At 38.6% G+C, this 23,596-nt stretch overlaps 1 protein-coding gene and 2 long non-coding RNA genes across 4 annotated transcripts; 2 read left to right on the top strand and 1 right to left on the bottom strand.

Annotated features, from left to right (window-relative positions):
• Positions 1-447: 447 nt before the first annotated feature.
• LOC144702037 (cytochrome P450 71A9-like) lies at positions 448-2,389 on the bottom strand. The gene is made up of 3 exons (XM_078573897.1): positions 1,836-2,389; positions 1,439-1,765; positions 448-1,146 (listed from the first exon to the last, which is right to left on the bottom strand). The coding sequence occupies exons 1-3, from the start codon at positions 2,385-2,387 to the stop codon at positions 538-540; spliced, it is 1,488 nt and encodes a 495-aa protein (XP_078430023.1). The 5' UTR covers positions 2,388-2,389; the 3' UTR covers positions 448-537.
• LOC144702038 (uncharacterized) lies at positions 605-4,569 on the top strand. 2 transcript variants are annotated; one of them, XR_013581170.1, is made up of 3 exons: positions 605-740; positions 1,442-2,949; positions 4,209-4,569. It is a non-coding gene; the product is annotated as an uncharacterized LOC144702038 (long non-coding RNA). The 2 variants fall into 2 exon arrangements; XR_013581169.1 differs by lacking the exon at positions 605-740 and adding an exon at positions 1,021-1,161.
• A 15,727-nt stretch (positions 4,570-20,296) lies between these two features.
• Positions 20,297-22,939, top strand: LOC144702632 (uncharacterized). The gene is made up of 3 exons (XR_013581298.1): positions 20,297-20,574; positions 21,643-21,791; positions 22,801-22,939. It is a non-coding gene; the product is annotated as an uncharacterized LOC144702632 (long non-coding RNA).
• Positions 22,940-23,596: the final 657 nt, after the last annotated feature.

Below are 23,596 nucleotides of genomic sequence, written 5' to 3'. Positions count from 1 at the left end.
ATAATGCGAAAGCAGATGAAACGCAAATATGCAAGCGAAGCTCTATCATTTCATGTGCCATCTAAAATGTGTAGCTTGAATGCTGAAAATTGTATAGAACTAGGGACGAAAGAAAAGTAAGACGAGAGACTAGTGAATGAGAGAGTCGTATTAGAATCCACAACTGTTTTGTCACATCTCGATGTGTCTTTATTGGTGTTCTTGAGAGAAAGATCGCGTTGGGGTTTACGTTCATCCCGTAATTTAATTCAATTCGTCAGGCTACTTTCTTATCGTTGTTTGAGTGCATAACGTGTCTGATGTTATTAGCGCACGCAAATGAAAATGTTAACTATAATTGGTGACAGTTATATTATTCACCTTCTCGGTATGTGACTTAAGTAATTCTTTTATCGGTTTATTTATTTCGTGAGCCGTACGCTTTCTGTTCCGTGAGTCTGAACTCTGTTTTGAACGGAAGTCCCTGACTGACTAATCTCCAAAATCTTGAAAGATAAACCACAGAACACAAAAGCCTTTTATGCAGGGTAAAAATTCTTAAAATGCCGGTATTGCCTTTAGCAGGAGTCCGGACTTCAAGTGAGTGACGATGCCAAAAGCTTCTGTAGAGTCCATATCCTCAAGCTGCTGCCCCTCTGGAAGAGCCCAATCAAAGCAGTGGAGAAGATTTGCCAAAGCGAACTCCACGGAGCATACCGCCATGTTCATACCAGGGCAGATTCTCCTCCCAGAGGAAAAGGGTATGTATTGGAAATCCTGCCCTTTATACTGAAGATGACTATCTTCAAATCTCTCCGGCCTGAATTCGTCTGGATTCTCCCAAATTTCTGGGTCTCTCATGATGGCCCAGAGATTAGTAAACACTGTTGTTCCTTCGGGGATGTCGAATCCGCCGATTTGAGCTGCCTTCAAGCTCATGTGGGGGACGGATAAGGGAAGGGGGGGGTGCAGACGGAGTACTTCCTTCGCAACGAGGTGGAGATAGGGTAGATTGGAGATGTCGGTCTCTTCTACCATCCTCTTTGCTCCCACTACGCCTCTCACCTCGTCCTGCACCTTCTTCATTGCATAAGGATTACGCATGAGCTCCAACATCGCGAACTCCGTCGCTGAGGCTGATGTGTCTGATCCCCCCAGGAAAGTCTCCTACAGCAAGAGACGGTGAGATGTTAAGGATATCCATCTCAATCCGTATATCTATCCATACACATATTCATATAGATATCTATCCATCCACCCATTTATCAATCCATATATTTCCATTTATCCATATCTTTCCATCTATCTATCCATCCATCCATACATCCACCAATCCATCGAGATCTATCTATCTTAAATATTTACAGGTCATAGTTGCAATCTTTCCCTGTCCGTATTTCCGTTTTATTATCTCACTTTCATTTTCGCACGCTAATGGGAAGAAGGTGGTGGGCTTTACTAGGAGGATCGTCTTGATCATTTCGCGAGTGAGCGTGAAACCGAGAGAGCCATCCTTCTGCAAGCGGAGGAGGACAGAAGCAAAATCGCTGCCTTCGTCATCTCCTCTGAGGACTTGGCGTTCGAGCTGCTGTTCAAGGAAGCCGTCGAAGAAGCGGAAGGCCTTCTCGAGGCGTAATTGAGCCCCGGTCAGGACGTTGAGCCATTTCGCAGAGGGAAAGAGATCGGTGGGGAAGAACTTGGCGAGCAAGTCAATGGATTCGAGGATCTGATCGTGGAACTCGCTTCTCCGGCACTCGCCCTCGTTCGAGCTTCTCGTCCCAAAAGCCTACGTTACAAGTACATAATTAAGTATTTCATCCAACCCCGGCTTGTTCTAAGCAACGTAGAACCCTCACCTGCCGACAGGTGATGTTGGTGAAGAGGCAGAGCACCATCTTGCTAACGTTGACGACAGACCCCTGGGCGGCGAGAAGCGCCACGTCATCCACTAGAACGCGGACCTCCTCCTCTCTGACGTGGCGCAGTGACCTAACCCTCTTAGCGGTGAACAGCTCCAGCGTGGCGAGCTTCCTCAGACGCCGCCACGTGTCACCGTAGCGGGCAAAGGCGATGCCTTGGCCGGTGGGAGTGAAGCGGTGAACGAAGGTGCGGAAAGGACGGGAACAGAAGACGGCGTCGTGGTTCTTGAGGACCTCCTCCGCCATGGCGGCGTTGGAGACGACGACGGCGCTGACTTGGCCGAGCCGGAGGTGCATAAGAGGGCCGTGTTGGCGCGAAAGGCGGCGCAATGATTGATGGGGGAGCTCGCCAAGCTGGTGCAGGTTACCGACGAGAGGCAGTGGCCGCGGCCCCGGCGGCAGGCGGCGGCCGCGGCTGTAGAAGAACATGATAAGAGGAAGGGCGAAGGCGCAGCAGAACGCCGCTTGGAGCAACAGTGCTGCGGCCATCCTTTGAAGAATCAAGAATAGCGAGAGAAGACGTGTCATGATGTGTATTTATCGTTTTCCTGTGATTTTTCTAGTCTTTGTTTACTGCGGTCTGTTCTGCAGGATTGTTGAACCGGCAGTTTACAAGAGAATCTCATTATATGATGGGTTCTTTATTTTAAACATATTTATTTTCGGTTCAACTCAGTTGAACCGAAAATAAATATGTTGACGAGTTGAAGCTTATCATATTATTTGTTCGTTATTTTTTGTAGGGGTTGAACCACCAAATGTCACGAACTTTCCCCGTTGCTCACCGTATGTCATGTACTTTCGAAATATCACCGTATGTCACAAATTTTTGAAAATTATCACGGTGTGTCACGAGGCTTGGCCGCCGGTGACGTGGACGATGACATAGGTGCCACGGGTGAAACCGAGCCTTGTCATCGGCCTTGTCATCGTCGACGTCACTGGAAGCGAAGTAGGGGCTCCGATTTTGGCGATTTTGGCTGGATCTTGGCGATTTGGGTGGATCAAGAAGACGAAGAAGATTTCCGGACGATTTGGGTGGATCTATGCGGTAAGATTTCGCCGTTTTTTTTTTTTGTCTTGGATTTCTTTCTGCGATTGATCGCTGAGAAATGAAGAATCGGGGATGTTAAATCCCCGATTCTTCATCGTGAATCTGAGAATGGGGATTTCGATCGCGATTTTTCCGATCGAAACCCTTTCTTTGGTGAGCACTGTGAACAGAAGAAAAAGATGATTGCGGAGGAGGAGATAATTTTAAAAAATTTGTGACATACGGTGATATTTCGAAAGTACATGACATACGGTGAGCAACGGGGAAAGTTCGTGACATTTGGTGATTCAACCCCTTTTTTATATCGTTGATACTTTTCGCGTTTCTACTTGTTCCTTCAGCAGAACGTTGAACGGGGTAGGTGTGCCGTATTAGTAGAAGAAAAATATCTGATTTACGGCCGCCGATTCGGAAGTCGTCGAACGACATTAACGATGATAATGACAAGCTTGAACACTTGGGTAGAATTCAACGCTAATACTATTCCATTGCTATCCGTAATTTAATTCTTACCGCGTCATCCTGGAAATTCTTATGAATAAATGACAAAAGAGCTAGAGCAAAATAAAACAAAGAATTGTAGCGACTCAATTTTGTCTGACTCTATTATTTTGTTATTATTTTTACTCGAGTTGAAAAGATTCTCTTGTATCATTCGGAAGAAGATATCTTTGTATGAAAACTTGATTGCTTGAGGCATACGAAAGTCTTCGACTTTGTCATATTGTTTTCCATTTGAGTTGGACTGGAATTCGGTGGAGAGTTTTGGGCTGATGCAAAAGCTGATCGCAAACAAAAATAAGTATTAATCACGAAAGAAATGATGATAGAGTCACCAATTGGGGCAGTGCTGTCGCTGAGTGGGCCAAAACCGTACAATAATGAAAAACAAAACTCTTGCACAAACAAAAAAGATGTGTAAACCCAATAAAATCAAACAAACTCCTAGAAAACGGCCAGGATTAAATCGAAAGGTATAAATACTCTTAGCAGGATTTAATAAAATCACAGATAGAGATTCGCCCTACGGGATCTAGTTTAATCACATATATAACCACAAATCTAACCACATATGAATGATTTGTAATTTAACCATCGTGGGAGTACCCCTTTGTAATTTGTAATTTAACCGTCCGTGCGAGTTTTAATGACCAGAAACAACTTTTTCTATAGATTTGTTATTTAATCATTAAAACTCTTCGCAAGACATCTCTTTCTGGCTCTTCTTCTCATATTCTCTTATTATCCTTTTTTAGTTCTAGATTTCTTCCATGGTTCCAGAACATCAATGCCTCGCTAATATGTGATCAGGCTGGTGATGGCTCATGCTTCACCAAACTCAAAGACTCGCTCTGCCGCTCGCTCTACACCAAGTTATTGTAGTACATCCACACCGCCTAAATTGACCAAAAACAGCATTCTTATATGTAAAATGGAATTCCTTCCTCTGTTCAAAGAATGCGGTAAGGAAAATATGACCATCGACAGAGAATTCCTTATTTGGCGGCTCTTTGTTTTTCAAGTTAGAACGTCGTTGTTTGTTCTCTGTTTGATCATTTTATTCCTTCTATTGTCTGAAAGCATATTTTCAAGGAAACCTGGCATTTAATAGTCAAAGTCTTCATGCCTTCAGAAAAATTCAAATTATGGATTTACAACCAAAATTTCTCAACCCGGGAAAAGGATCTATGTTTTAACTCTGATGAATATACTCAAGAAACTGGTTCTAACTGTGATGAATACTTCAAATCTCCTAAGGAAACTTTGTTGAGTATTGGGATCCGCAGCTATAATTCATTCCAATATAATTCATTCATGTTGAATATAACTACAAATCTGAACAGCTTGACATTTGAGGATATGAGTTTTCAACTATGATCACATAAGAACACCTTATCACTTCATAGTGAGACCTTAAATTCAACATTTCCTCCGTCTACTAAATTTACACAGCTTACACAAACTCAAAACCACAGGGAACAAATCTAAATGGCTTATTCAATGCAGTGACAGAAGAACTGGCAGACAAATCCGTAGGGGTAGAATCAATACAGTAAGGATCAAGATGTCAACTCTACTTATGATTTGGACATTCTGAGATGTGAGTATTGTAAAAGGCTCAACAAAAATGTTCAATATCATCTTCATACAACATTGAAGGACGAATGCTTGCGTATCTTCTCAATCTACCATATATAGGACTAAAACAAAATGCGCCAAGTTGTAGTACAGAGTAGCATATCTCCTGATCAGAGAGTCTTTCACCAACAACTTGCATATTAATACGTTCCTGGGTGGGGAAGCCTTGATTCCAACAATAATAGATCCCTCAATATCCTAAATATCCAACAGAAAAGCATGGTAGAGAATGACAGGGAGATTAAGACGAGAAATTACCGAGGCAGGAGAGGAGAACATGAATAGTGAGGGGATGACACAGGATCACAAAAAGAACAGGTGTTCCTTGGTAGGTAGATGCCGTCAGACCTGAGAGAACCAGAGGAGGAGAATTAAGACTGACTAAGGGCGAATGGAGGTTACTGAGGAAGACAACTTGGCTGTGTATTTTTAGTGCCCTGGTAAATTTCAATGGTCTAAATCAAATATAAGTTATAGAAACATAATAAAGTATATCAAATAATATAAATGATAATAATGAGATAGTTAAAAGGTACAATAAAAAAATAAATAAAGAAATAGGCAAAGTAGATGTAAGATAATAATAAGATAAGATATTAATTGCATTATTGTTAATATTAATTATTATCGATATTAGAGATTGTAAGTAAAGGATGTAATAAAATTTATAGTACTATAATAAAGGAGGATATTAAGGTAGGTAGAAGAATTACTTTTAGAGCTTTAATCGAGATGCAGGTTGTATTCAAGATATATATATATATATATATATATATATATATATATATATATATATATATATATATATATATATATATATATATATATATATATATATATTGTAATTAATGGGATGTTCAAATTAGCGAGTTAGTGAATAGGGAATTCTATTTTAATAAAATATGAGGAATGATAAAGAAGAAATGGGGACAATTAATGGGTATAATTAACTACAAATATGTTATTTAATTATATGTTGATTAATGAAGTAGAGAAAGATTTATATAATAAGAGTTTGAGATTTAGGGTGATAGGAGTAAGTAGGTTTTGATTTTTATAAGCGCTTATTTAATTAAATAGATAAAGTTAAGATCAACGAGGATAGTTAATATTAATAATATGTCAGTGTTTCTATCATATTATGGTTAGGGGTAGATTATAGAAATAGAACAAAACTTATATAATTATATGTATAGTTAATAAATATTTTTTTAAAATTTGAAATAAAATTGGGTTAAAATAAGATAAATTGGGGGAGATCCCTTGATCCCCAGTACATGATTGAGGAAATGCCTCAATGAGGTTGATCTTCTAAAGTACAATGAAATCAAACTCCACAAGTGGTTTTAGCTAAATCCAGTAAAAATATTTTTTGTATGATCATAAAAAATATTTTATGATCATACAATAATCTGTTTGCATTGTGATATTGCACAAAATAATGGGTGTGCATTGTTCTCGTTGTGTTTACCATCACATCCAGTACTTGCATGCTAGCGCATTCACCCGCCTAATTGACACTGGAACAGTTCTCGATCCCGACCCATCGATTAGCATCACTCTCTCTCCACAAAATTGAAAAAAAAATATATCCGCTTTTGTGAAATTGTATTTTGGTGCTGATCTTAGAAATATTTGAGTATATGCCCTCAAGTTCTATATCACCTTCATTATCTCTCTTATTTTACCCTAACACTTACAGAAAAGCCCTTCATTCTTCCAAAAAATAGTTGGAACACTAATATATTACGAAAATGGAGATTTACATCTGTAGATGCGACAAAGAGGAGTTTTAAAGCCCTTTTCTCATGCTCTCCATCAAATAATTTCAAGAAAAATCTGTAAAAGTAGGAAATTTTAGGAGAATATACTAAATACAGTTTTCTTTTATTTTTACTATGATAAGATGAAATTATAATAGTTTCAGTAGAAATAAAATGCAATATGTATGAATTTAATATTCTAAATTGTATGCTATCCAGAAACCATGCATGGCATGAGCGATGACATTTGCCAATGCCTCATTTGTACACTTATCGGTGAAGAGTTATCTGAGATGGTATCCATTATAAGGACGACGAGTAATGAAGTAATAATATATTTCCATGTGGGGAACCTTTTCAAACCTCACTTGTAACATTGATTCAAAAAAAAAATCTCAATATTGCAAATCATTGAACATAGCGACAGAAGAGAACAAGAGGGAGAGGAAGACAAGATAATTTACTAGGATAGAAGAGGAAAATTGGAATGGCTAGGGGATGGTGAAGGAACCCAAATGCCCGACCTTTGCTTGACAGGGAGACAACATCAGACCTACTAGCACCAAATGACGATTATTAAAACCTAACAAGGGAAGAGAATGCATCTTAGGAGAAACTCACATTGCAATCTCTTGGCCCAACCTCCATAGAGACTACGCTTGAGTAGATCCCGACCTGTACAGCTTATATTGGGCCTCTTCCATTTGTGCACCTGATGCTGTATCATATCACACTTTGAGGGTTGAATTGGTCAACTAATGTTCTAGAAGCTTCTATAATAATGTACAATCTTTTAGATTCTTAAAGAATCCTCTTCATAGAACCTTCTGGAGTATTCTACTTTTAAAATATTATGAAGTATTCTAAACTCTTCTAGATAATTTTAGAATTTAATGGATCCTATTAGAAGCTTCTGTGGATCTTTCTAGATATGCTTGGAAGGTGAAGAAATCTTCTAGAGAGTGGGGTCTCTAGAGGCTTCCAAGGAGCTCTATAAAAAGGACACACCACAAGCTGCAGGCACCTTTGTGAAAATCCTTGTGATCAACCTTGTCGGGTTCAAGCAATGCTAATTGGATAGTAGGAGGAAACCTGGGGGAAACTTGACATCTTTATGAGAGGAGGTGAAACCACGTGTGTATCTTCTTGCCAGTTACTCTATTCGGTGAAATTATTCTATTTTCCCCTTTCTACCTTTCTTTTTTCAACCTCCATTGTGAACAGTGATCATTTTATTTAAGAATGTTTTTACTCTCCAATCTGTGTGTAGATTTTATTTGCTCTCATCCATATACCTTGGGTGGATTTTTCAAAATTTTTATACATATTATAGGCCTCATTTAGTGAAGATTCTCAATGTCAGACATCATAGAGTTTTAATGATTTAGGTAAGTGCTGTTGAACCAATTTACAGATAGACCAATTAGTTCAAGCAGTTTCTGATTTAACTACACAGTTAGATAAGATGAGAACTCATGATGCACATGGACCATCTCAATCAATTATGTCATTATGGCATCATTACTCTATTGCTGATTATGTTAAAGTAGACTTTCTCTTACATGAAAAAGTTATGGCCATTGACAGGTCTAGGATGAACGGACCTATGGGTTACAATTCTTAGAATTCTAGCGATACTATGTACAAAAGGCCTAACATGAAAAGGAATTCTTATCTAGCTATCCCCTTGTTCTTTCAGCAGCAAGAGCAAATGAATATCTATCCACGGGATCTACAAAACTCCTTCCAGCCAAACAGTAACTCATCTTGTGATGAGCTTTACAGGAATGTGAATGAAAAACAAGACGAGATGGAGAAAATGCAAGGTCAAATATTGGGAATGATGCAAGAGCTTGAGAATGAGAGAAGAGCAAACAGAAATTATAGATAACAAAAAACAAGGTAAATTGGAGTAAAGTGGTTCCCACAACTCTGAAAATTTTGGACTCCCATCTCAGCCTGAAATAAGACCTAGAAATATACATTCTATTTACAGTTGTATCTGAAGGGAAAATCATCTATGATATTTGATATTTCTAAAAAAGTAAGGCAAATAAAATCATCTCATAAAAATGTGAAGAAACAAGGGGAGAATCTGATCTGAAAGATTATGTGTAAAGCATTCCAAATCATGATGTGTTCAAAGCTTCTGAAATCAAATCAAGCTAGGATGAGCATCTTCTTGAAACTTTTAAGCAAGCTAGGATGAAAATTCCTTTGACCGATGAAATTCAACATATTCCCTCGTATACTAACTTTTCAAAAAGACCTTGCACCCATAGTAGAAAGCAGAAAAGAAACCAATCATCTGAAAGTGTGAGTTCTATTTTAAAAAATTTTCCTAAAAATGTTGGGGCTGCAGAGCTCCTTTAATCAAAAGTGAGATGGGGGGGGGGGCGGTTTTTTTTCCAAATCACTATTAGATCCAGGGGAAATTCTAAATATTTAACCTAAGGTCTTATATGATAAATTTTAATTTAGAGATTTAGAATCTTTCTTTCTACAACTTTAACTAATGAATGCATCTTTAGGCAACCATATGGATTGTTGGAAGATGTAGCATTAAAGATTGAACCATGTGATTTTTGGGTTGACCTCATAGTGGCCCTAGCATCTTAGGAATGCCCCTATCATCTTCGGCTGACCTTTCTTAGACACAGCTAGGGCAAACACAGATTCGGAAAAACAGGATTGTTGAATTGAAAGTGGTGCATGAAAAACTAGAAAACATTATGTCTAGGTTGATAAAATATCCAGAAAAAACTTGTGAGGATATTTTCTTGTATGATTCTAATGATGAAATTCACTGTGATGCTGTGTTCCTTGTCTCATAATTTTAAATTGGATTCACTTTTGAGTATAATGATTGTTATATTGATTCAAAGATCAATTTGAAACCACTGCCATCCTGGTTGAAATACGCATTTCCAGGAATAAATCATGAATTGTCTGTTATCATATTGTCATGTTCATCTTTGCATCAGGAAAATAAATTTCTGACCCTGGTTAGGAATTACAAATCTGCAATTAGAGGGTACATTTCTGATGTTACAGGAATCAGTGCTCCTACATTGTTGAAGTTACCATCTAGCTGGAGATCTTGTATTAAGCAAGGGAAAGATATCCAAACTAGATTACCAGCTAGTTAAAGAATATGCATTCATTATATGAAGCTAATTTTAGTGATAAGGAATGATCACTACCCTCTTGCTCTTTCTTGATCAGACTTTGAAAGAATTAGCAGGTCAAAATTATGTAGATGGATATTGAGGGTCCAATGAAATATAAATTCACATTGAAGATGATGATAAGACTACCATTACTTCTCTGTTTGCAAGATTTCCATTTAAGAGTATGTCATTTGGATTATGTAACACTCCTGCCACATTTCAGCAAGCTATATCTACCTTGTTCTCCAGATCTAGTAGGACAGTGGTTAGAGACATTTATGGATAACATTTTTATTTTTGGTCAGGATTGTGATGCATGCTTTGGAAACTTAGAAAAGGTCTTGCAGATATGTGTGGAGAAAAAGGTAGTGCTCAATTGGAAAAAGTCTCACTTCTTGGTTCAAGAGGGTATAGTCTTGCAGCATCTAGGCAGCAGCTGTGGGCTCAAAGTAGACACGGCTAAAGTGGAAGTGTTATATAACCTTCCACTTTGCAACAAAACCATGGAACTTAGATAATTCCCTGCCCATGAGAGCTTTGATAAACAATTCATTATAGAGTTTGGTAAATTTTCTAAGCCATTGACCAATTTATTAGTTAAGGATGTGAATTTAAAACTGACAATGCAGGGAAGCAAGATTTCATATAACTCAAGGAGGCTGAAGTGAAAACACCAGTTTTAGAAGCACCTCTTCTGGAGCTTAATTTTATTAGTTGGGAAGATTGTGAACTTCTTCACTTAGGTCAAGACCAGATTTTAAGGAGATGTGTGCCAAAAAGGAGCGCATTTTAGAATTTCTTTAATTGTGTGCTACGCCGTTAAAAGCAATTATTTCTTTCAAAATATTTGATTTATGAGGTCTTTTTTACTATGTACATTCACAAATATATTCTGATGGCTCTAGATTATCTTTCTAAGAGGATTGAAAATTTACAATTAGTATATAATTTATGGTGGATTGTATTTTAACAACTCACATTTCATGTCTCTGATTAAGAAGTATTGGGCTCACCACATGATGACGACTTATTATCATTACCAGGCCAATGAATAATTTGAAGTTAGCTATCAAGAAATCGTAGAAGATCCTTAAAAAGATCATATGGCCTGATGGTCTAGTTATGAGTGAATGATTACCAGATGCATTAGGTGTCATAAAACAACCTACAAAGGACCATTGGGATCTCCCCTTACAGACAAATATTTAGAAAAACTTGTCATCTTCCAGTTGAGATTGAGCATTGAGCTTATTGGGAAATTAAGAAATTAAAATTTTCTCTAGAAGTAGGAAAACACAAGATTCTACAACTACAGGAGTTGGAGTTGAGGAAAAAGGCATATGAGAATGCGAAGATTTATAAGTCCACAATGAAAGTTTTTCATTGTAAGTAGTTGAAAGTTTTTTGAAAATTAGAAAGTTTGGTTTTATAGCACGATAAAAATTATTCACATGTAAGCTTAGGAGCCGATGGGATGGGCCATTTATTATAGTTGAACTATTGATTATGGAGACTTTTTTAGTTCAGGTCCAGACACATGTCAGAAATTTGAAGTAAATGGTCAGAGATTGGAGCCATACCTAGACCTCAACTAAGGAAAATTATGGTAGACTTACATGATGATCTAGATACACGTTCTTACAATAGTTAATTATCTAGTTATTAGATTTGCTTCTAGAAATTTAAAATTTGGGATTTACCTTTGAAGTTCTTTTTTGTCATGCTTTTCTTTTAAATTTCAATAAACGGTTATCATATACATAGCCTCAATGACCTCTTCATATCTCTCTCTAGGAAGTCTAATGTGGACACGATACCCCCAAGGTGAGATTGAGTACATATCTTAGTGGTGTGAGCCATGGTCTAGACTCATTTATTTTTCTCCCAAGTGGTTAGGATGTCTAGTTGAGTGGAACATACGTAAAAATCAAACGGTTGAAGTAATATCACCTTATAGAATGTCGAGTGGGCCACCCATCATCCAACCTTCAACATGTGAATCTTATCTAGTGTTCTGGACCTCCACTAAATGAATCTTGATTTGGGTAAAAATACTCATTTGATCAAATTAAGCATAGAATCACCTTCGCGTGAGCCACCTTAACCCATCTTTGAAACCTATGTGTGCGACCTCTTAGCCAATTTTCTTACCCTTCTTTAACTTCTGCACCTTTTGTCATTCATTCCTATAAGTACCATCTGTTCCTTGTTGCATGATATGCCTACCCTGATCATTAATTCTCTTCTTCCCCTTTTGGATATCATTTCCTAATGTTGTCTTTTTCTTGGTATCCCACTCTTTATTCTCATCTACAACTTATCATCTTATTTCATCTTTTCTGTGATAGCATGGGATGAAAGTTATGAGGTGTATTTGATGAAAAAATATTTTTCTCATAGTAAGATTGCAGTAATGAGGTATATTTTATTTTAAAAATAGGATAAAAATATATTATAGGGTTTTTTGTCTTTGGAAGCATGTAACATTGATCTATGATAAATATTTTATCAATCTATTAATCATCCATGGTTGGGTGATGCACACAACTTTAAATAATTCTTTAAAATAAAATTTTTTATTTTGATTGCTTTTCTTGCACCCTTATAGTGTATTCTGTTTATTGTTTATCACAGGAGTCTGCTAATTGAGTATTATATGCCCATCTTTATCTCCTACATACCGTTTTGAGCCCAATCATTATCGACATGAAGTTAGATAAGAGCCTCCATGCACATATTTCCTTGATATATCAGTGATATTCTGTGCTTGTTTCATAAGAGAAGAATGACTATCTTTTATTTTCAGGTGGGAGTGAACTTAGAGGAATCTAAACAATGATGAACCATTGCTGTTGAGTAAATTATATGGCATGAGAGAACATCAACTAGATTACTGTATTTTTCTCAATGAGAAGTAGGCTCTGCACATGATCCCAGCTCTTTCCATGGTGAATGGATAAACCAAAAAAATTTAGATGCCATTGCTAATGGACTAAAAATGATTTAAGTTGGGGGGTCTGACACCCACTATTAATAGGTTAATATGACAATCTTTTACATATGTATCTGCATTTAATCGATTATATATGTGTGTTGTCAAGCATACACTCATAACCTACATTTATAGAATCATGTTTTGAAGTTTGAAGACTTTAAGCCTACACTCATTAAATTAAGGGCGCTTTCTAACATCATATTCTATACGTGCGCCTAAGTCTCTAAGGTGGAGGAGCTGGATCTAGAGCCTGGAGCCCTAGACTATCTGCAATTTAAGGCTGCGATTTGGGGCTTGAATGTTGTGATTTAGGGCTCTGATTTGGGGCTATAGGACCTGAGATATAGGGCTGCCATTTGGCACTGGAAGAGCAGTGATTTAGGGCTGCAATTTGGGACTGTAGGAGCTGTGATATAGGGCTCCATACCACGACTAGGGTTCTCCTTTGCTTCAGGTATGTTCTCCACTTGACAAGGGTTCATCATGCATCAATCTGTATTTATTTACATCTCTTTTTAATTATTCATTATCCTGCATTGCAGGCTGCAATTTAGGGCTGAGATTTGGGGCTGGAGGATCTGTGATTTAGGGCTTTGATTTGGGGCTTGAAGAGTTGCTGCTGAAGATCTCCTATTGAAGACAAGTGTTTAAGTTGTTGAAGGCCCTAGAGCCAACCTATACCATGAGTAGGATTCTCCTTCGCTTGATTGATGTTCTCCACTCTACAAGGGTTCATCATGCACCGATATGTACTTATTTACATATCTTTTTCGTTATTCATAATCCTGCATTGCATGCATCCATGGCAGCTGGTAAAGACTCTCATGATCTCTCGGTCTTGAGCGCTCATACTTGTGGTGTGTTTTATATGCCGAACATTTGATTTATGGTGAACAAGAATTTGCCCGTCCCGATACCGGTACCGGATGCCGGTATCGGGACGGATACCGTATCAAATACCAGAAAGTCAATTTTCTGGTATCCGTTCATTCCGATATCCATCTCGATGTTGGCATCCGTCTCCATCTCATGGGGGAGGATGACAACATTGGATATTGGATGTGGATATCGGTTTTTGATATCCACATCGAAAGTATATTTAAAAATAATATTAATTGATAATTATTCAGATATAGGTCGATTTATCATGGGCCAGAGAGTTAGGAGAGTCCTATCACATTTAATATATACTGCCACACATTTTTGTTTTTTTCCATATGGGATAACCGGATTCGGGTTTGGTGTTAAACTCAGAATCCCTTTATCCCATATGGAAGAATATAGAAATTTTCGTTTCTATTTATTGGACGCTATGATAAAATATTAAATAATGACTAAATATAAGGCCCAATAAATATAGCAAAATTAGATTATAATATAATTTTGCTGTTTAATATTATGTTAGATTCATTTAATGTATACAAATAAATATTTCTAAATTCTTCCTTGTGGGATAACGGGATTCTGAGTTTACATTAAACTTCGAATCCTGTTATCCCATATCGAAGAAAATAAAAATTTCAAACTCTATATATTAACTGAGATTCAAATAAAATAAAATCATTTGATTCTAATTTACATAAGTCATAGCTTGTTATTAAAATAGGGTTTTTCACTGTCGATACCGGCTCCGATATCCAGATATTGGTTCCAATATCTGGATATCAAAAACCGATATCTGGCATTCAGTATCTGTCTCCAACATCCGGATACCAGAAAACCGATATCCAGTATCCGATACCCTGTTCATCTTCACCCCCTCGATATGCATTACCGATATCCCTCTAACCCCTTATAGACAGATATCGACCGATATCCGATATCCGATATCCAGCCCCGTCCCATTTTTTCCTGGATATCGAATATTGGTTGTCCGATACCGGATATCGGACGGACGGTTGGGCATTTGCTATGGTGAACCACCAAAAAATATTTTAATAGTTTATTTAATGAACCTATATATTACACAACTGTTAAGGTTATATTAATCAGGGACATTGTATCTATTGAACAATCTGGTTAAGCAAACACTTTTAGCACTAAATCATCATAACAAGGTGTTTAGACCTTTTAACCTTTTAAGCTTTTAACCTTATAACCTTCTCGCTCTCGCAATCTCTCACTTACCCATTCTATCTTTCACTCTCTCATTCCTTGGAACTTTTTCTCTCTCTCAGTCTCTCTGTCATTGCTTCTCGCTATGTGTACAGTGATGCATCATCTAGATTTTGGTGCGATTGTCTCGCTCTATGTATAGTGACGCATCATCTAGGTCTGTACACAGTCCACACATGTTTATGTATAGTGACACATCATCTAGGTCTCTACACAGTCCACACATGTTAGTGTATAGTGACACATCATCTAGGTCTCTACACAGTCCACACATGTTTATGTTCAGTGAGTGACACATCATCTAGTTTTTGGTGCGACTGCTCTGTCATCAAATTCTAACTTCCAAGTCATATCTAAAACATCCATAAAGTTCTCAATGGAATTAGTAGACCGTCTATGTTATTTTTTTCAATATTTTTTATGGTGATATTTTATTTTTCAAATATTATTTAGGTCCCATTTTTAATATCAGTACATTACACGTACACCTTAAAAGTCATCCAAGCAGCAGGCATGTCGACAACGGAGAGCACTTTACCCCAAATAAATGAGAAGTTAGCGTAGGAGGAATTACAAATAGAGAATACTGTTGATGTGTCGAAGCCCCATGGGCGAGCAACAAGAACACCCATACCAAAGTACTTTACAATTGCCAATGATTCGACATATGAGTGTAAAATTTTTCATGTAAAGAATGCGACAAAGGCGATCCATCTGAAGCAACACAAAGTGAGGTACCCTCATCGAGTGCCTGATTCATTCAAATTTATGGCGCCATTTCAAATCCTTTCATCTGAAAGAACATGATGGGCTGAAGGGCAGCACTAGTACACAATGATGTATAGATGACTTAGCAAACGATGGGACATCAGGTCTCTTCAGGGGAAGGCGACCATTGAGAGGTCAAACACCAGAAGAGACCAAGGATGTCATTAATCAACTAGTTTATCGCACAGACTTGCCATGGCGATGGGTTGATATAGATGCTTGGAAGGAGACATGGAGATTTGTGATACAGAGTAAGGCACCCTTGTCGAGTGCCTGAGTCATCAAGGTATGGACGATGAAGTTATTTGAGATGATGAAGGTGGATATCATGTGGTTATTAGTAGATGTCGACCGTGTGGCAGTGACAACCGATGGTTGGACGATAGAAAATGGATGTGGACTTCTAGGCATAACAGTTCATTGGATAGATGCTCATTGGACGTATTGTGATCTTGTCCTTTTCATTCGCGAGCTCTGTGGGAAACACGACGAAAAGTCTATGGCAAAAATTATTGTCAAGTTACTTGAAGAATATGAACTCGACTCAAAGGTGAGTAATTTTGAGACTATTGTATTTTAAACTTTTGAATGTATGCTATAATTTTTAACACGCTTGCCATTGAAGTTATGTGTTGTTACCACTAATAATACATCAAGCAACAAAAGAATGATGGCCATATTAAGAAGAAGTTTGTGAGATAGGAGCATAGGGTTTAGTGCCAAGCAACACGTTCCATGCATCACACACATAGTGAACATCATCGTTGAAATTGCATTAAAGAGCTTTTCAATACTAGTATGATAACCATAGTCGATGATGAGAGTGATATCGGCATGACTGTCATCATGTATGATAGTGAAACAGATGTGGAGGAGGGTGAAGAGGGGGCTCATTGCAGTGTCACAGAGGTTTGCTTGGGGACATAGTGACTAAAGTGAGAAAAGTAGTTTGAGACTATTGTTGGAAGAGCGAGAATCATTGCTGCATGCAGTTGTTGTTATGCAAAAGAAACTAGCAGAATAAGAGAAGTTGTTGTGGAACAACGATGCCATCCTAGCTGTCACATTACTTGACCCATTTCATAGGGGGTCAATGTTTGATGAGGCATCCAATTTGAAGGCCATATCCTTTATTTGGGATATTCTCCCTACTACACTGGTAGCTTCCCATGACCGATGCAACTTGACTATACCCCAAAAACAACAACCATCAAAGGTGTGGGTTAGTCAGGCCCTTAGCAGCAAACGGTCTACAAGGAGAGCCTCACCAAATTCCCCATTAGAGGAGTTGGAGACATTCCTATGTACAAACATCAAGGAGGGGGAGATTTTGCACGTGCTTGGTGGGGTACTAAGGGTGTTCTTGTCTATCTAGCATTATCAAAAGTTGCACTTAAATTTCTATCAGTGCCTACTACAAGTGCTCCCTCAGAACGATTGTTCTCTGATGGTAGAGCAGTTGTCACTTACAAGAGATCTCATTTGGAGGGGATGAGTATCGAGGCATTTGTCTGTGTAAAGTGTAGGTGTCGAGGCGAAAAGCTAAATGGTACGACATTTGTCTTGACGGTCACATTGATGTTGACATAGACACGTCAGGTATGATTCAATTTATCTTTATTTTATGTCTCACATATGGGTGAAAAAATGACATGGCATTTGTTTCAGATGTCACGATAGGTTGTTTGTGATGCTGCATTGCATGGGATTTAGTATGAAGTCCGTGCAACGTCAAACACTTTTATGTTTGACGTGAAACTTTTCACTTTATATTTGAGTAATACACCCAATATTACCGAAGTCATATAGTCCATGACAGGTTCCATCATGTCAGTTCATGAACTAGCAACACAACATCGACATTTACGACGTTGGAGTATGCGACTACTTCTTCAACGATTGGCAAAGAAACCACAAGACTCAATTGTGCACATCATCAGCTCTGACTCTAAAGATGACGACGATAGTAATGGAAGGCTTGGCATAAATTAAAAAGACAATATTATCAATGCCCCTCAATTCTTGTTGGAGCAAATTGAATTGATCCATGCTAGTTCAACACGAATCCTTGCAAGCCTTCGTTTCACTCCAATTGAGCCCAGAGCCACACAACCCAATGAGCCGTGATTCATTTTATGAGCCATAGGCTGACCTATTGGACCCACTACAACTTCACCCCTGCAATGATTAACCATGTCAAGTTTTAGGTTGCCCATAGCCTCCATAAAAGGCAACATCCATCACCGAAAAGTGACGATGTGGAAAATGGATGACTTCTGGAATGAAAGCCTATGATCTTTGTTATGTTTACGGAACATCTTTACTTTTAATAGGAAGGTTAGTTGACTTCCCAACCTTCTTTTTGTTTGTTTATGGTAGCTCCTTAGAAAATAAACTCCGAACACAGAGGTATCAAAATATTACGAAGCGTTAGGAGTAAACATTACATAAATTGAATAAAAAACACATGATAAATCCTCTCAAAAAACTGAAAAATATTGATGGCTATCCTTTTCTAGATGCCCTCAAAGAAACAAGTGCACCTTGCTCTTATAGGCAACAAATGGTGAGTTTTTAAACTCGAGGAAGTTACTACGGATATAGCAGAAAAATTTATATAATAAATATTATCCCAAATTAAAACTCTAAAAGGTATTGGGTCTGAACTCTAAGCCAGGTATTATTCCATCGCCATGAGATGAGAAGAAAAAATAAATGAGAGTGAATTATTCCATATTCGTAATCTGTTATCAGTTCCAAATATCGTATTCGACATCAGAACCGACATCCCCTTAATGATATTGACATCCAATATTTTTATCACACTAACGATATCCAGAACCATTATCCGGTCACTAATTGATAACAATATCCATTATCGATGTCTAATACTGGTGTCGGCTACGTTTCCCATTTTTTTGAGTATGGATAACGCATTATTCGATTATGGATAACACATACTGATATCGTTAGTCACACCCTAATCTATATGATGATATAGTTGATTAATTTGGAAGGCTAATAAAGGTTATTGGGCCGCTGGAGTCATTAACTAAACTGATACATGGGCCTAAAGGGTCACGCGCAAAATGGTATTTTGGACGTCGAAAGATATACTTACATTTTTGGGGTTTTTATAAAAAATATCCACTCAATATAAATAGGGGACGGTCTTGAACAAAATTCACCAAGGCCTAAATTGTTCAGGGGCCTTCCCCCTTCTTCTCCCTTTCTCCCCATGATTCTTCTCAATGCCAAATGTGATCGGGAAAGTGTAACTATGATGATGAAGGTAGAACGAGGATCATCAAGAGAAGGAGGATATCCAACATGTCAAGGACCGCATGGATATGTCTAGAGGCTGCACTCTTGAGCATCTCGACTCGTCTCACTTCGGCATCCAAGAAAGCACGGATATGATTCGGGCAAAGGTACTTTGTTTCAATGATTTTATTGATGCCGTTCGATTTCATTTAAGTCTTTCACTGCGGAATGTTTTGATTTTTGCTTCCAGATCTAGGTCACTCGAACCCAACACCATCATGATCTCATCATGTGTTTCCCTACCTATTTATCTAATAATCCATATACGACTATTTTTCTCTACCTCGTTCCTCACTCAATCCCTACTGATAAACTCAAATAAGGGTAGTTATTTCCATGCATTAATCATATTATATCTTCTAAAAGTAAGTACATCATTGCCAAAACTGCTTGTTTTTGCATAGTAATGAGATCATGCCTTTTCACTACCCTAAAGATGAAAAAACATACATTTCTACTTAATTAGTGTTTCCATCAATGATTTGACATGAATTTCACAAGTTAAACAGTTCTGGATTTACTCTTAATTGGATTTGAGGGATATTTCTAACCCCCACTTGACTCATTGAGTCAAGTGGTATATGAATCTAACGATTTCCCTAGTGTGTTGACTTTTCAGGTCAAGGTTGACTTTTCATGGTCATAAAATTACGAAATTTTATAGAAAAGTCAAGAAAGTAGTCTGAAAGCTTGGGACAAAAATTCAAGTCAAAAGGAGCAAAGATCCAAAAAGATACACGCTGACCAGTGGAGCTGACTCAATTGATAGGCTTGGTGCAAAGGAGCTTGAAGGAGACCTTCTAGAATGTCCTTGGAGGCTTCCACGTTGATCAAGACATATGGGGGTGACTCCAGATGGCAGATCCTGGTTGGATGAGAGCCCAAGGTCGAGATCCAGACCAGGATCCATGAGGTGGAACCCATCCATCCATCCATTCCAGCCCAAATCCAAGGGCTAGAGATGATTTGTAACAAACTCTAACCAACTCTAACCAACTTGTTCTGTTCCCTCCAAATTCGACCTGGGGGGAAAGAATCTGGTTGGTTGGGGTCTGTTCACCTGGATTGAAGCTTCAAGAAATCAATCATGGACGTTCATCCATGATCCAACCACCAAGAATGACTGAAACAAACACATGTACCCCTATAAAAGGGCCCCCCTCACCCTCTTTGAGGGCATCCAAGAATTGAGTATTGTTTTCTTTACTTTGTGTCTTTCTTGAGCTTGTTCATGGGTCCATCTTCATTGAGAAGGTGCAAGGAGTCTTCTAGAAGCGTCCTGGATCTTGAAGCCAGTTGGTAGGGAGTTGGAGCACCAATCTTGGGCCATTTGTGGTGTGACAAAAAGGTTACGCTGTTCTTTCCACCCTATCTCCTTTTAGAATTCTCTTAAGCTTCTTGGCTATACTTAGGCAAATAGCCAACGTCTCAAGCTTTCCAATGCCTACTCACACGTGTCAAACCGATATCTGGAACTCCAGATATCGTCGTTTTGGTCCATAGCACATGAGAGGACCTCCGCGCGCGGCGGAGCGGCGAAGCCCAGCGCACAAGCAGTGGCGGAAGCGCCCAGGCTTGTGCGCTATCTCTCTCCTCCTCTTCTTTTTTCCATTCAATTAATTCAGAATTTTTTATCTCTCTCTAGAGACGATAAAAAATTCTGAAAAATTCTCAAAAATCATTTTCAATCTAAACTTTCTACGGAAATTTTTTTACACTTGGTAAAATTCATATCATCCTTCTTAATTGAACATTTACCTTCATAATCACTAAAAGCTTTACAAAAAAGGTTATATGAATCTTGAACTTGCAATACTAGTTGAAAATCTTTCTAACTAACTACCTAGCTCCCTGAGGGATCGACCCTTACTAAAATACTACTAGTAAGGAAATTAAATTGTTGATTGGTACTTAACTATCCTTACAAATGAGTCTCAATCAAATTGTACCCCTTAGTTAGGACCAATCACCTACTTCCACCATCTTCATCTCTATGTCTCATTCCATCAATTCCAACACGTATTGTCTTTAAAACATCATTTAAATAATAAACTATACTTAAATTTTTTTTATCAATTCCTCTTATTCATCATCTTTTCTTATTATCACATCTTCCTTTATCTTGCTCTGTTATTTTCACCTGTTTTGTTCATGTTCCACTATCTACCATTCATGGTAAGATTCATCTTGTTCCCATTAACTATTTATTATACCCGTCTCATATTACCATCATCATTTTCTCGTCATCTTAAAATCACTATATTTAGAGAGTTATTTCCCTACAATTTATTCCTTGTGGGAACGACCCACGCTCATCCACTAGCTAGCACATTTATGTGAGTTTTGGTCTCTAAATTTTATTGATTAAAATCAAATCACCAACTACATAATTTTACCTTAATCTTGAGTTTATCAGAGGTGCGACCAGGAGTCTTGTGGATACAGAACGACAGATCTGAGACATGACGGCTCGGATGTGACGGGATGGACGACGAGTGGTGACAAACAAGAGTGTGACCTGGAGTTTGCCATGTCTCTCGTCACCAAAAGGTGTCCCCATCAGAGGTGATGAAAGGAAAGATTGACAATAAAAATTTAATTGTTTGATTGTTTTAAGACTTTCAGTTCTCTACCTCTTTGAGACTCCCTCTCTTTGTTTGTCTCCATCTCCCTTGTATTCCCTCCATCTATATGTCTCCATCTCCCTTGTATTCCCTCCATCTATATGTCTCCATCTTCCTTGTGCTCCCTCTCTCTGTATGTCTCTATCTCCTTTGTACTCCCTCTCTCTGTCTGTCTCCATCTCCCTTGTACTCCCTCTCTCTGTCTGTCTCCATCTCCCTTGTACTCCCTCTCCCTGTCTGTCTCCCACCCTCCCCCTCTCTCTCAATCTCGAACCTCCTCCCTCCAGAACTCCCACTCTCACTCTTAAACTTCCTCTCTTTAGGACTCCCTCTCTCATTCTCTTTCAAACTTCCTCTCCCCTGGACTCACTCTCAAACTCTCTCTTCTAGACTCCACTCACTCTATGAAACTTCCTCTCCCAGACCCCCTCTCTCATTGTTTTTCGAACTTCCACCCTACTGGACTCTCTCTCTCTCTCTCAATCTCTCACTCTGTCAATCTCTCTCCCTCTCTGTCACACACTCTCTCTCTCTGTCAATCTCTCTCTCTCTATCAATCTCTCTCTCTCGGTCAATCTCTCTATGAATCCCTCTCTCTCACTCTCTTACTCTCCCTCTGCCTCTCTATCTCTTGGCTAATCACTCTCTCGCTCTCTCTCCCTCTTTCGACTTCCCTCTCCCTCTCTCGGGTCAATCTTTCTCTCCCCCTTTCAATTGCCCTCTCCCTCTCTCTCATTCAATCCCTCACTCTCTCCCTCCTTCAATCTCCCTCTCGTTCTCTAGGTCAATCACACACTCTCTCTCTCTCTGTCTTTTGATCTCCCTCTCTCAATCCCTATCTCTCTATTTCTGCACCTCTCATTTTCTTCAGACATAGGACAATTTTAGTATCCTTTTTTCCTCTTTTCTCTTTTTTTCATGTATTAAAATGTGTGTCATCATCATCACAGATGATGGCGGTCCTGTCATATCACACGCCTGTGACCCTCCATCACCGTCACATCACCCATCATGGGCATTACTTCACTGTCCCCTTCAAGGGGCTAAAAAACATCATCCGCTGCGGATCCAGCACAGTGAGGAATGACGTGACAGATGACGTTTGTAGTTTCCTACTTGAGGATGACTTTCAAGCACTATACAAGAGAGGGTCCCAATGCTGATGGGGATGGAGTGTGAGAGGGACTAGTAGGTGATGTAAAAGCAGGTCACCTTGGTGCAGTTTTTTAGAATTAACAAAGCGGAGGTCATCAAGGGGTTAATTGGAGGATGCTCCACTACTCAGTGGATTACCAATGTTCTTTAGTGAGTTGCGGGAGTTGGTAGAGGTAAAGGTTATGGAGATGTTGGAAGGCTTTCGACCTGGGAACTATGGCCTAGAGTGGCTAAACAGATTACATATATTCCCACAAGTATCAATATGTAAATCCATCTATATGTTCATTGCAAAAGTTTTGGCAAATAGATTAGTTGACCCCTTTCAGTCGGCATTCGTCCGAGGAAAACAACTGGCTAATCAAATAATAATGTTTGGTAACATCCTAATGGCATGGCATCAAAAGAAGAGTTGAGCTGATTTGGCTCTCTCGACTGGAATTATTGTGGGCATGTATGGGAAATGCAGGAGGATTCCCCACAGAGTGGGCTATATAGGTTTGGATGTGTTGCCTTCCACTCTTTTTTGGTGCCAATTAATGGAATGTCAAAGGGTAGATCTAACCGCACTAGAGGGCTAGGCAGGGATCT

This window comes from Wolffia australiana, chromosome 4, assembly GCF_029677425.1.
Source record: "Wolffia australiana isolate 7733 chromosome 4, ASM2967742v1".
NCBI classification, from domain to species: Eukaryota; Viridiplantae; Streptophyta; class Magnoliopsida; order Alismatales; family Araceae; genus Wolffia; species Wolffia australiana.
This window is presented reverse-complemented; position numbering and strand designations above follow the sequence as displayed.

Excerpts from the sequence above, each read along its gene's own strand:
- LOC144702037 (XM_078573897.1), bottom strand. The coding sequence starts at position 2,387 with ATGGCCGCAGCACTGTTGCTCCAAGCGGCGTTCTGCTGCGCCTTCGCC. Across the intron at positions 1,766-1,835 it reads CCAACATCACCTGTCGGCAG|GCTTTTGGGACGAGAAGCTC; the intron begins GTGAGGGTTCTA and ends CTTGTAACGTAG. Across the intron at positions 1,147-1,438 it reads TGATCAAGACGATCCTCCTA|GAGACTTTCCTGGGGGGATC; the intron begins GTAAAGCCCACC and ends CTCTTGCTGTAG.